At 45.2% G+C, this 14706-nt stretch overlaps 1 protein-coding gene across 1 annotated transcript in view; it reads right to left on the bottom strand.

Annotated features, from left to right (window-relative positions):
* The window catches only part of Mindy4b (MINDY family member 4B), a 43943-nt gene extending 29474 nt beyond the window's left edge, over positions 1 to 14469 (bottom strand). Inside the window, exons 1-6 of the mRNA XM_059264696.1 lie at positions 14363 to 14469; positions 14104 to 14137; positions 12244 to 12411; positions 3855 to 3974; positions 2725 to 2816; positions 613 to 778 (exon numbers count right to left, since the gene is read on the bottom strand). Of these exons, the coding sequence (XP_059120679.1) occupies positions 613 to 778; positions 2725 to 2816; positions 3855 to 3974; positions 12244 to 12411; positions 14104 to 14137; positions 14363 to 14469 (687 nt within the window). The remainder of the gene's footprint in view (positions 1 to 612; positions 779 to 2724; positions 2817 to 3854; positions 3975 to 12243; positions 12412 to 14103; positions 14138 to 14362) is intronic.
* Between the last annotated feature and the right edge of the window lie 237 nt (positions 14470 to 14706).

Raw genomic sequence — 14706 nt, forward strand, 5'->3', positions numbered from 1 at the left:
TAGATCGGGAATTGAAGATAAAATGAAAAGGAAGATGAAAGGCATCTCTCTCTAAGAGATCTCATTTCACTGTTATTACCTAAAGGGAGGTTTTTGTTTCATTATAAAATCACATTGCGAAAAACTGACATCAAACACAAGGCCACATAAAACATACATGGTAAAGCTGGGTGGTGACAGCATCCCTGTTATATCCCTCAATTTTGAGTCACTATGATATCTCAAATAAAAAAACTATGAGCAGGTTTTTTTTTCCCTGATAGAGTTTAACTGTCTTTATGATAAGATAGAGAAATGCAGCTAATGCTGATTTCAGAGGTGGATTTTTCTTTTCTTTTTGTTGGTATGCCTCAAACCCAGGGCTTAGCAGTACATTTTACCACTGAGATATTCTAAAGTCCACCAGGCCAACTGCAGTAGATTCTTGATTCAAGTGAACTTTAGGAGAAACTCGCCATTTTGGCCACCAGTCACTTACAGCCCTTGGTGACTGCATCCTCTGAAGGTGTCTTTGTCTCGTTCAGGTCCTCAGTGGGGCTGGGCTTCCACGACCATGTGCACACTCAAGCTCCACTGGCTCTTTAGCTAACACAATGGCTGGTGTGCACTTACCCTCTCAAGGAAATTGTTGCTGGAGTGGTCAAGAATTGGAGTGCTACGGATGTCTCTGGTGACAAAACAGATGACGGCCTTCTGAGCTGCTCCTGCAGTCCACAGGATGTCGGCCAGCACGGCAGCGAGAGCTTGCTCCTGCTCACGCTGGCTCAGGTTGCATAAGCTGCAATGCGGGCAGGGGCGAGGGAATTCAACAATGGAATGAGCAACCTGGCCTCCGATGTTTATGTCCCTTTCTGAGTATGGGGGACAGCCTACGGGCTTCCCTCTCGGCCTGCAATGTGAGGGTGTTGCAGGACAGTATGGTCTTCCTGCTTGGGCTACAACTTCAGTCTTCACGGCAGCACATTAATTCTCTCAGCGACACCAGCCTGTCTCATCCTATACACTGTCCTGTTGTGTCTCTGAACTCCAAAATGGCTCACCCTGAACGATCCTTGCAGTTTCGCCTCCCACATGTCCACTTTGCAAAACCTGTTCCCAGATGGAACCCCAAGGACCCCCTGCACATTTCCTTCCCGTGCCTTTCCCTCAGGCACGTGCACATTCAGTTTTCCCAATGCCCCCTTTCCACCTCCTCGTGTCTTAAAGAGGTCCATGTCAGCTCACCCTTAGCCATCGCTCACTTCACTCAGTACTTTGCACATATTACCTCATTTAACCCACGAAAGTGCTCTGTCACAATACTAGATTTGTTCCTGTTTTAGAGGTGAGGGAGTGACAAACAGAGGCTGAGTAATTCAGGCCACCTGGGTCCCGAGTCTCTGCTCTTTACCACACAACTCAGGGCACTATGTGTCCTGAGGACCTCCAGCTTCTCAGGGAAGAGGGAACAATCTTTATTCTGCTTTTTTTTTTTTTTTTTTCAAATTTTAACATTTGGCTCACAGACAAAGGCTAGCAGTCTTGGTAATGTTTGTCTAGCTCTTTGACGGGACAGAATAACTGCAAAGCTCACACAGACAGAATGACAGAAAGACAATGTGCTCACAGGGAGGAGAGGGGACTTGTGACAGGGAAGGTTCGGGAAGGCTACATGGAGCAGGGCTCCCAGAGCAGTGACTTATTTACATGTATTCAGTGTTCTAGCCCAGCCAACTGCTAGGCTGTGTGCTTATGCAGTGAACGGCTGTGTGTTTTAGCTCAGATCTCTTATACTCTCACACGCCCTCATCTTCTTTGGGTCCTGCTCCTTGTCACTCCTACTTTTCAACTTTTCTAATGGCTTGGAGTCACTTTGCCCAGAAATGACTAAATGATGTAGTTTCCCTTGAGGGGGCCCTGGCCAATGACTGGCTGGCGTGGGAAGAAGAGAAGCCCTGCCTCTCCACTGAAGGTGGGCAGACCGAAGAGCAATGTGTGTTCCCCAGCTCTGCCCCCCATCTCACTGAAATGTCTGGGGACCACCGCCCCCCTTCGGAGCTTCTCCCTTCTTATGCTCTTTCCTTGCCCTCTTATAGAGGTCTCCTGAGGGCACCCCCTTCATAAATCGCTTGCACAAAGAATTTACATCCTGGGCTCTGTTTCTACTGCTCGTGGCTATTCCTGGTCTTAGAATGTATTGCACCTTGAACTCCTGTTTTAGGTGATAACTTATCTTGCTGGAGGATGATGCCTTTTTGATTTATATCTAATATCTAACATAGGGATCACGAGAGAGGTTTGCTAGTTTCTAAGTGTCAGCTGATTCTGTAAGAAAGGGGCAAGTACACAACATTGTTCCATTTCCGCCGGTTGAGTAGGAAGATGGCCCCTCGTTTGCCAGTTTCTTACATCACGGCTTGAGTCTCCGTAGGGATGGGAGGTTGGCCCTTCCCATCTCATGTGGAAACGTAAGCACACCTGAAACCTGGCGTTTCACCTTACTTGGCAGGTGGTCTGCAGTGGAACATGGAATCTGCCAGGTTTATTCTGTAGGTGAACACTGAATGTGACCTCAGGAGAGCCCTCCCGGGGGAACCCCGCCCCTCTAGGAAAACCTGAGCCATTTCTCTCTTCAGGGACGGACATCCTTCCTGAAGCAACCTGAGAATTTCATTGCGACTGTTTAGCATATGAAGATTCTAGGTCGTTAGGCCACCTTTTATGTGCTAACCACAGTCCTCTTACCTGTGCAGGGTGCAGTCTTTTCGCTCTCTAGAAAACAGTAAGTGTTTGATGATGGATCCTTGTACAGCCATCTGAATGCTCTGGGCGCCTCCCTGAAGTGGGTAAAAAGAGCGGGGAAGCAGGAAGGCTGGAGCTGGGCGCTACCACTCTAGAGGCATCCTTACAAGAAGGAAATCTTAGAACTGGACGCTGTCCTTGCCTGTGCCTCTCTGTACCTTCCCTTCCTGATGTCTCCTGGGGCTTAGCAAAGGGACCCGCTCCTCCGTGTCCCCTTCTCCGTGGGCTATGGCTGGATGCTGTCACCAAGCTAGAATCTACAGTGACGAGCTTCCCGCCCTCAGCCTGATGCCTGGGGATCAAAGTTCTCTCCTTCCTGCCATCACTGTGCCTGGCTTCATACCACACTTTGACATGGGAAGGAGGCAAGAAACCAGTTGGCTGGCTACTGAAATGTAGGTGTGACTAGTGACTTCTGACATGGATTACTGTATTTCGAGCAAGTTGGAAAGTTTCTAGATTTCCTGCTGCCTTGCAAATCTTTTCTGGGGGCTTGAAATTTGGAGAAAAGCAGCATAATGAGAATGAGAATGTTATATTTTAAAAACAGCAGGCGAGAGGCCTTGGTGGGTTGGAGCCAAGGTGCCCCATGGCAGGTAAGAGACGGAGACACGCCACGCAGACAGCACTCACATGGAGCGCAGCTGCCTCATGGGGGGGGGGGGAGGGAGGGAGGAAGAGGGTGGGCCTGAGGAGAGAAGAAGAGAAGAAGAGAGAAGGTGGTAGGTCCCCAACTTTTATGAGGGGACTTCACGCATGTGCAGAGAGACCACGTAGCAATGAGTGCTTGAGATTGTCAGGACCCTGAGCCAGCCAAGGCACTGCCTGTATATTGGCCAGGTCCCCAAGGGGAGGTCTGAATGCTAACAGGGAAGGGTTGGAGGAATAAAGAGACGCTGACTTGGTTTGAGCCTAAGAAATATTTGGTAACATTAAAAAGTCTTTTATCCTTTATAGTTACACATTCATTTCTACATTTGATTATAATGACACATGCACCCATAAAGAAGCATAGACCAGCAAAATGGGATTAGGAACCGGAAATGACTGAGTCAGCTGTCGCCAGCTGTCACCTTTTCTACTTGTAAAGCAAAAGCCAGATCAGAGAAGGGACGGTGAAACTTGAAATGTGCCTTCCTCCAGTCTCTGCCCAGAACATCGACGGTATTTCCAAAGAGACTTCTTTGCAACATCTGAGAAAGGGGGTAGAAAGAACAGCGAAGTAAATGATTCAGCCAGAGATAATTCGTCCTGGAAACAGCCCTGTTGGTGAAGTCATCCAGCCTTGTTCTCATCCATGTGCAGATTCGCCTCAGACTCGAGGTCCAGTTTTCATTGGGTAAAGTCCCGGGCAGAACTTTCACATCAGGTTTCCCTAGGCCACTGTCCTGGAAATTTAGTATGTCTGGTTGTGTCTCTGTATCTCATTTCCTCTGTCAGCCAGCTCTAGCGTGTGGTCCAACACAGGCCACTGCTGTGTTCTATGCCTCTTGCCCCATTATCTGACTCTGTAATGTCTATTTCTCCCATCACTGAGATCTCCTCTCTTCATCCAGAGGAGGATATGAAACAGGCAGGACCCCATATTCCTGTCCTTAGTACAATAGTAAGTGGTTTCAATGATATTCACCAAGAAATCTTGGCTATTTTCCTGGATACTTTATAGTACACTGAGATCTGTGAGGGACTTTCCAGAAAACAAAAAACAAGCTGCTATTAAAACCCATGAAGCAAAAGGGGAGGGGTCCATTTTGTAGTCACTGTGACAAACTATCATTTTGACTCATGGGTCCAGGAGGTTTGATCATATCTGTTTATCTGTTTAATCCCATATTTGTGGGGGAGAGACATGACAGAGCAGAACAGGAAGTGTGGACAGGGGAATGTTGGAGGTTGGCTCTTTCCTATTTACCCTCTTACTCTGTCAGGGCCTCCAGCACATGAGATAGTGTCATTCACATTCAGGAAAGGTCTTTTATCACAATATATTCTCGGAGGAAGCCCTCACAGGCATATTGCAAGGTCTACCTCAGTCTCTTAGGTGATTCTAAATTGAGTCATATTGATTATGAAAATTAACTATCTCACTATTCATATTCAAAAGCTTAACAGTCACAGCATGTACTTAATATGGCATGAAATTTAATTACATTAGGAGCCTAACACTCCAAAACTATGCATAGGCTACAATATGTGACATTCCACAGGATGGTAAAAGTGCCATGAAGTAAAAAAGGGAGGAAAGAATATTGAAGTTACATTACTCAGAAAGGCTTTGTGGCAGAGGCCGGATTTGAACTGGGCTGATAGATGCATGTGTTGAGAATTTTATGTGTTCCAAGCACAGGACTAAGTTTGGAGCAAGTTAGAATGACTATACTAATTTAATTCTGGGTGTAGGTACTGTTACTTGGCAAGATCTGTAAATACCTGGGAGGCAAGCCTGTGAGAGACCATATCGATTGTGTAAACCGAGGCAAGAATGCCCACTACAAGTGGCTGGGATCCTGGGCTGTGTAAAGAGGAGAAAGTGAGCTGACTATGAGCAGTCATGCTTCTGCTTCCCAGTTTGGGGCAGGTTATGGCCAGTGGTTTCAAGCTCCTGATGTTTTGACTTCTGCACCATAATGTGCTGCCCTGGTGAGTGGAGACAAACCAACTCTTTCTCCTTGAGTGGCTTCTGTCAGGGTTTGTTTGTTTGTTTGTTTTTAAATCACAGTCCATGCTTCCTGGCTGTTTTGCTCTGTCATGATGTCTCTACCATGCTAGAATAAAACTCTGATGCTATGAACCAAACTTAATCAAAGAAACCAAGACACTTAGCATCCTCCTTTTATCTAGATTGGGGAGCTGGAGGAAGAGAAGGAGGGCACTTGCAGTCACCAAGCTAGCAGAAACAATGGGGTTGTACCCGTTCCTCTAATATGTCCCCCTCTTTGATTCTGCATGTTCCATCTTCATGTTTTCTTTTGTTTTTGTGTGAAGATCACTGCTCAACTAATATTTTCATTAGATTAGGCTGCTTTTGGTAATTCAGTGAAGGCTTGTTGTAAAAGGATGCTTTTACCATTTCCTCTAGTGAAAAGCAAAATCGATATACCATCAAAGAAATAAAATGGAAGTTGAACAGTGTTAAGGACTGTACCTGGAGTGTGCTACTGTGTCTTGGCTCTGCATCATTAGAGAGGGGGGAGGTTTCAAAGAGGAGTGACATATACTGTCCTTTGCAAAGTCTGTCCCCCTGGCCTGCAGAGTAGGGAAGGGGATAACTTCCTCCAGGACAACAGCTTTGTAGTATATTATTGATGCACATTCCTAGGAGCAGAGGTACTCATCCACACTCAAAGATAGAGTCTGAACAGAGAGGAAGATAGGCTCATGTCAAAGGCGTCCTGGATGGAGGGGTGAGACACAGGGAGGGGGAGGGGGTGGGCACTGAGAATGGAAAGCACCTGTGGCCGGATCCCAGAGGGCTTTAAATTTCATACTGAGGTGTTTGGAGCCAGTTACAGAATATGAACAAACAGGCTGGTCCAGAGCCATGGTACCTTTTCCTAGCTTTGCACAGAGCAGGTCCCTTGGGTTTGCAGAAGAATCAGGAGAAGCATGAATCTGACATGCTCTTCCCCATGCCAGCCCATGGGCTGGTTTCACAGCTGGAGTTGATTTCTGTCCATCTATGTGCCTACCTTCAAGGAAAGATTATCTTTATAAAGACTAGAAGTGTGTACTTTTCCTTGGGAGCCAGAGCCGAGTAGTGTCTTAAAGAAAAACTCTCTGAGCTGGTTCTCAGGGCAAGGATCTGGCAAGGAAAAAGTAGTGAACATGCCCAGCAGCTGCTCTTGGAGATACAGGACAGGGTGCATACTGTGGCCCACAGTGTATGCAGGAGAAGCATCACAAACCAATAAGAAGTCTTTCCCCCAGACACAGAGCTTAAATAGACCAGAAGAAAAACTTTGATAAGCCTGCCTCCATCTTAGACGGGAAAGCCATCTTAGAGTAAAGACAAACTAGGCTCATTCCTGTTTGTGATTAAATCTCTATTTCTCAAAGATTGAGCTATGACCCACCTGTAACCTTAACTACAAATTGCTCTGTTCTGCCTGTTCCAGGAATGTCAAGCATGTCTTTGTTTCAAAAGGTTGTTATGACCACCTGTTGTTAAGACTGCCTTGTTATGACCACCTGTTGTTATAACCACGTTGTCATGAATACCTCGTTATGACCACCTTGCAACCATGTCTTTGTTTCAGGGGGTTGTTATCATCAACTTGTCATGCTTGTGTTCTACTCCTGTGACCCCCGCTTATTTGCCTGCCAACCCTCCCATTTGGAAACCCCCTAATCCTGAACTATAAAAACCCTTATCTCATCCATGTCCAATGCTGATCTCTTGAATCTGCCTTTAGACAGAGAAAAAGAGCCTGTGTATACAAATTTTAAAAAAGCTTGCTTTAACTAATCATTTGCTTTAATTAATTTGGCCATGACTTGGGGCAGAGGTCTTTCTCCTCGAATCCGTGGGATTAACAGTTTCCAACCCAAGGACTGAGAAGCTCCAACTGACTCCGACCTCACTGACCATGGAAACATTCTTATTTCCGTACTGAGAAGTGGGACAGCTGCTGTCATCCCATGCCATGCCACTTGTAGAAGGAGAGGATGGGAAGGGGCACTGGGTACCATGAGTGATACGTAGATGCAGCATGTCGCCATCCACATGGAAACACCGCCCTCCAGTGTGCAGTTGTCTATGCAGTGTGGAAGAAAGTCCCAACACAGATGGGAAGATGCCAGGGGCTGGCAAGAAGAGGGAGGAATGAATAGGAAAGGTTGGGACTAAAAGGGCTCAAGAGTCACATTCAATTTCAAACTGTCCGTGAGCTCAGCCAGATCTCCTGTTGCTGTTGCTGGCTGCCACCCTCAACTTGGCATCACCTTTCAGTTGCACCTCTGGGGTACCCAGGAGCAGGGAGCTGGAGGCCCTCCTAGTCAGTGTGACAAAGATGACCTGTCTTTCTCGCATAATATTCATTTTCATATCAGATATAACTTCTGATAAAATTACTCTGACACACCCTTAAGGATATGCGTATGCTGCACTGCCTGGGAACTAGATAAATGGCTGTAAAAGATGACGCTAATGGTTATTAATACTCAACACACTAAAGCACAGTTTAGAGTGTCTCCATCTTCACTTGCTAGTTTTCTAGTGTTTGTAACATACACATTCAAACAGGTGCTCAATCGTTCTCCCAATATCCAATATCTGATTCAATCAATCAATATCCTTTCCTGTTTGAATGTGTCTGTGTGGCACTTGTGTGAATGATGATCACTATCATTGTCACAACCATCATCCGTCGTATGGCACACAGAGCCAGGAGCGAGAGGACTTTGTTACAAATACAAGACTATTTACAAACATGTAGGCATGGGGTCAACCACAGTGGTTTGTACTTGCATGAGGTCTCAGGGCAAGTGACTGTAACAGGGCAAGACAGTGCAAAAATTCCTCCATCTTGTCTTCTTGCTGAAGCCCTTTCAAGTTTAACTAGAATCTGACCTCCTTGCTGGAGAGTCCCATGGGAAATTACCCATTCTAGTCTAGGAGTCCAAGGTCAGGATATCCTAGTTAACTTAGCCTTTTTTTAGTGCAGAACTTCCTACAGATAACCACTCTTAGCTCCTGCAAAGCTCCTTACCCCACCTCCGCAGCTGCCAAGCAAGATGCCAGGATGTAGGTTTTGCCTTCAAAACCCTGTGCTCTGGACACTCAGGATCACACCTAACTAGATCCCGGAATACCTGGGTGTGATCTCAGTTGGCTCGAATAAGACTTTCAGTTGGCTGTAAACTGTGTCTTAAGTGGTCGTTTCTGGTGGGCTCCTCATAACACAGAGTGGGAGTCATAATGTATGACCTCTAGGTGGGAGGCAGTGGGGTCTTGAGCTAGGAAAAGGAGCATTCTCAACTTGCTTGACTTTCTTCTTTCCCTCCCACTAGTCTCAGCATAGGGATCCCCATTGCTCAAACCCAGAAGAAGCCAGAGTAAAGGTTTCACTATTGATAGGGCGTGCCCCATTTATAGAAACCCTACAGTTCAGGTTTACGGGCAGAGAGCATGACGGAAGGTTCATAGCAGATTTCACTAATGGGTCCTAAAATGCATCAGAGGGATATGCAGAGGCAGAAAATCAAGAACCCCCTGTCTGTGAAGCAGACCTCATGCTGGTGCACCGGGCTCTGCCTTCTTACACCAAAGGACACACCTGCTACCCCTCTAGCAGAGCCCAGTGCTGATCTCTTGTTATCACTTTTTTACCATGAGATTTATAGAGAGTTTTGCAGCTGTATCAGGGGTTTGTTTATCGTTGTCAATAAGAGGTCACCAGAATGTGTTCCAAGCTGGGTGTGGGAGAAGGGTCTGGCCAAGGAAGAGGATGGGGATCTGGGACCGCAGGGATGGAAGACTATTGGACAGGACTGGGTAAGAGCCCGGTAATCACAACTCTTTCTGTCTTGTCAGGGGTTGTTAACTCATCTCATCCACCAAGCCTGCCGTAGAAGTCAGGAAGGAAAAAAAACCCTCTAGTCTGAGACAGAAGGGTGAGAAACAGGAGAGGTGAAGCAGAGCGGGTGGGCAGGTTGCTGTAACCAGCCCCCATTTCCTAGGGGATTCCCAGCCAAGAGACAGCCTGTGCCCTGTCAGAAAGCATCATGCATCAAGAGCAGCAGAGCCACACAAAAGACATTCAGAGAGTGTTTTGACTCAGAGGCTCTGATAATTTGCCAGGCGGCTGCACTCCTGAAATGCTGATTAGAACTGGTCAAGCTTCCAAGACTCCTCCCTGGAACAGGCGCATTCAGAATCCCAACTGTGGCCAAGTCCCAAGGTGTGTTTAATGAATGCTGCCCTTATTCAGAGGACACACTAGCATCTGGGCCACATAATGGGAATAAATCCAAATTCATTTTTTAAAGAAAAATCAATTCTCTCTACTTCTGGGACTTCCTTAACACTCCATCAACTGTGTTTCCACTGCACTGGGCTGAATCTTTTGTTTTACAGCCTTTTCCAAAGGGAAAGAACTGCCTTGGGGAAGGTGGGGAGAGCTCCCTCGGCCTCTGTTTGTTTTTGCTAGTGAGAGGAACTTCTAGATCTGCGCTCTCCTGCCTCCCCAATGCAAGGCTTCTAAACATCTGTGAGTGCTTTTTTTATTTTTAAAATATGTGTGTGTGTGTTTTTAAAAATAGACAGTACATTGTGCGGCTCGAAAACCAGAGTACAAAATGTGTACTGTGAAAATAAAAGGATTCCTCCCATTTGTCTCCCCACCCCACCCCTGCCTTTGTGGCCTAGGAAGCCTTGCAGAATTTACTTCTTTATTTACAGGCAAATACCAATATAAAATCACAATTTTCTCTCTTTTTCACATAACAGAGATGGTCTATTTTTCAGACACATAAATTTTAAAATGATAATCTACATCGAAATTTCTTATAGATGTCAAGAACATTATCTTTATTGCATCAAGTAAAATGCATGTACAAGCTGGGTGACCGTCATCCAGAATGCTTGGGATGTCATGGGTTTCAGATTTTGGAATATTATGTGTGTATACTCACATGTGCGTGTGTGTGTGTGTGTGTGTGTGTGTGTGTGTGTGTGTGTGTGTGTGTGTTGGTAGGATACCTTGGGAACAGGGCTCAGTTATGAATTCGAAGCTAGTTACAGTTTATATAAATCTTAAGCCCATCACACAAAGGCATTTGATATAACATTTAGTGTGCCTGTTTTTTTTACTGCAACATGAGGTCAGGTATGGGACTTTCCTCCTGTCACGTGAGTGCTCAAAACAGTTTTGGGCTTTGGAACATTTTAGGCACCAGGCAAATTCGCTGTAACTTCTGAACTATATCACAGTATGGGCTTCATAACCTCTGAGGCCTACAGCACTCCCAGGGTTACCCACTACGGTCCATTCCTTAGAAAGAGAACAGCTTCCTGGAGATGTAAGGCGCAAGTTGAGACTCCATTTCAGGCTTCACAGCCAGCCATGAAGTAGAGCATCTTGGGTCTTATGAAAACTCTGCTCCCTGCCTGTTCTCCTGTGAGCCAGGGAGAGAAACGAGGGTGTGAGGGAGACAGATCTGCCTGTGAGAAAGCACACCCAACCTTAGTGCCCAAAAACTGCAGTGAAGACTTTCTATGATGTTCTTTGTGGCATTTCCAGAAGAAGTTTTAGTTCCCTGCTCGTTGCTCTTAGTGGGCCCTGCCAGAGTGCGTAAGCTGCAGCTTCATGTATATGGTGGGTCCGACCACACAGCACGTGCTCCTGCTCTTTGCCAAAATGCTTAGGCTGTTTTTGGTTGTCTTTGCAACTGTCCAGGTGCCCATGCCTTTGAAGGAAGTGCTTCTGCTAACGCTAATCCTTACCCTTTGAGGTTCTACAGTGTGGCACAGACATTCAGAGGATGGGGAGAGTGTAGGACGTTGTCTTGGAGGCCCCAGCGTCAATATGATTTAAAGGACCCTGTTGGAGGACAACCTAATCAGAGAGAGCTCTCACCCCAGCTGGCACTTTTTCCAACTTAACCTCACCTCACTTACCAGCTTTCAGTTATGTCTTTTGACCATGATAGAAGCTCCTTCGGACACTTGCCAGGACCTTGCCTCCAACCCTGGCTTGTTTGGCCCTGTAGAGGGACTCTGTTTTTATTCCCTGGCTAAGCTTCTGCCAAAACCCTCACTTTCACGAGGGTCAAGACTTGAATTCAATAAATAAACGGTCTCTGAGGCCAGAAGCTTCCAGGTCACCTGAGAGCCTCGAATGTCAGTTTCTTTTTTGTTTGTTTTGAGACATGGATCCTCTGTGTAGTGCTGGCTGTCCTGAACTCACTATGTAGACCAGGCTGGCCTCAGACTCACAGAGGTCCTCCTGCCTCTGCCTCCTGAGTGCTGGGATTAAAGATGTGGGCTGCCATGCCTGGTCTGTCGAGTTCTTTTTAAGTCTATATATTAATTGATAGCTCCCCAAACTCTTTCCTTCTGAGATCAATGCCTTGTTCTAAGACCAGACCTAGCAAACTTCTCCCTCTCTCTCTCCCGCCTGTCCTTTTCACACATCTGTAGCACTCATCTGTCACTTAGAGGGCCTGTCCTAGTGTATGCTAAATAACAAACCATTAGAATGTAGCTCTTGCCCGCCCTCAGATAGAACTGTCAGACAGAGGAAGTAAAGAGACAGAGTCTGTGAGGAAAAGACAGTCACCACCAGTGTCCTTGACAGATACCCTAAGTAAGTCATTTTAATTATATACTCCTTTTACCAATAGCAGCCATCTGTGGCCTCATCTCAGTAATGCCCTTACGCGACAGGAGATCCAATTCCCCAGGGTTGGTGGCCGGGGGAAGATCGCGTTTCATTTCATGTTTAATTGACAAGCTATACTTACTGTGGCCATGGCTGGGGAGATGGGGAAACCATTCAGTTCTGAAGAGATGGTGGAGAGTTTGGGGAGAGAACAAGAACTACTGGATGGCAACTGTCCTTGTCCTTTGGGCCGAAGCATTCCAGATCCGTCTCCAGTTTCCTCAGCACATGCATGGTTGCCATCGAGATTCTGTATGAAATGACACCCACAAGTACAAACAGCTGGTGAAGAGCCCGCTTTAAGTCTCCCAGTGCTCAGAAAAGGTTGTCTCCCTTTTAAAGATGTCTAAAACGGTGATAAACAGTAGCAGAAGGGCTGGGAAGGTCCAATGTCCGTGTCAAGGGGGTTTCTCCTGAGCTTCATGGGACTGGGAAGGTGAAATGTAACTATGGAAACATAATTAATGCTATCAAGACCTTGACTTGAAATTATGTTTAGAGAAGAAAACAAATGTCACCATGTCTCATTTGGGGAGGACAGCATTCTGTAAGTGCTGATAAGTCATCAATCTAGGCCAGGTTATCCTTGTTATCTTGTTAACTGGACAGTCAAAGAATTGGGTTACCACCCCCCTTTAATTCTTTCTGATTTTTATTCCCCCTCAAGGGACTGTGATACTCGAAACACCCCTATCTCTGTAAAAAAAAAATCTATTTTTACACTTGCTGATTGATGCTTGTGGCCTTTCTGTGTTAGTTAACATCAACTCTTTCAATGTACTCATTCCTGTACCAGTGTTACGAAAACAGCTTTCTGACCACGAAGGGCATGCCTTCTTAGTGTTTCTGTACTCCTCGAGGTGAGGATGCTTTCTTATCTCATGAACACAGCATCTGAATCACAGACACTGATGGGCCGAGATGAATTTTGTAACCCAAATGGAAAATCGTCACATTCATACCAATGGGCTTACCCATCCTCTGTAAAACCGTACCTCCAGATTTATTTTCTCCGTCCTTTCAAAAATCATCTTATCTTTGGAGTGTCCTATCTCCCCAGTGGTAACTATCAAAATTTAATATTTCCAGAACTAAAGTAGAATCATTATCTCCCTGATTCTAATTTAGACTATGGCTAAGGGGGCTTTAGAAAAAAAATAAGGCTTTTGCTCACAAGTTACTCACAAGAAGGAAAGTGCTTTAGCCATGTAGTTAAAATATTGACAATTCAATTGCTTGATCACATGTGTTAGTACCAGGAAAAATCACCTTAATGGTTTGTGCTGTGTTGGTTCAGAGATTGAAATACATCCTGAAATTCAAAGTCATTTACCTTCTTACGTTTTTAGGCTATACAGATTATAAACATCTTTCATTTAAAATTTTAAATTTCCATTATTTAAAAATGGCAAGGGAAAACAAGAAGCCAATAAAGATAATTATTTTTAAAGCTACTTTTCTTTAGGCACATGACCACACTCAGTTTTCACAATGTAGCTTTATTTTTACAAGTGTAGGAACTTTCTATTCTAATATCACATTTCCTAAAATAATAGCAATATAGTGTGCTTACTGATGAACAATGGCTCTTAAAAGTAGGAAGAGGCCTGGCAGTGGCCGCGCACCTCTTTAATCCCAGCACTTGGGAGGCAGAGGCAGGCAGATCTCTGTGAGTTCGAGGCCAGCCTGGTCTACAGCGTGAGTTCCAGGACAGCCATAGCTACACAGTGAAGCCTTGTCTCACAAAACAAACAAACAAACAAACAAGCAAAAAGGAAAAAGAAGTAGGGAGAGAAATTTATGAAGAAAATGTCTTCCCACATTAAATGGCAGTGCCTGAGTGACATTATGTGCATGAAATAAATGCAAATCATGCTGTTTAATGTGACTGTTTGAAGAAGCAACTAGAGAAACCACACATTGGCTTTGAGAAAGTCATTACCTGAGGATTTGTGTTATTGGTTCCCAACCTATAAGTGAAAGAGAAAACATCAGGTAAATTACTCAGTCCATTCAAACCTCACATCCTCACACCTCCCCAGACCCTGCCTTGCTAGGGAGTCTCTGTCAACAAATACATTTGTGGGAAGCATTTTAAATGTAAGTCTATAATGAAAATGTGTCATACAGCAAGCACAGGTGACTTAAACACCTAGAATCCTTATTTTGGAGATTTAAGACAACACCTTACCTATGATTCTTACCTGAAGATGCCTCTCCATTTGTCAAGAAATATAATTTTCCTAGTAATTTCATTTAAATCCAACTCTAGAAGACTTTGTTCCTGGACTGAGGTCTCTGTATCCATTTAGATAAAGTGAGGACTTGGAATAAGGAGGCTGTTCAGATGGGAAAAACAGCCTGACAGTGGAGAGGAGAGGTGTCTGGAACACAGCCCAGAGCTCAGGCCACACAATTGCGGCTCTGAGCAGATTCCATTAAACTTTCATTAGAGGTGGAGTCCGTGTTCGTATTTTTGTCCACTGTATAGGTGCCATGAATGTTTAATCCAAGATAGGTTTATAAACAAAGGGATTTCAATTAC

The sequence above is a fragment of the Peromyscus eremicus genome, chromosome 6, assembly GCF_949786415.1.
Source record: "Peromyscus eremicus chromosome 6, PerEre_H2_v1, whole genome shotgun sequence".
NCBI classification, from domain to species: Eukaryota; Metazoa; Chordata; class Mammalia; order Rodentia; family Cricetidae; genus Peromyscus; species Peromyscus eremicus.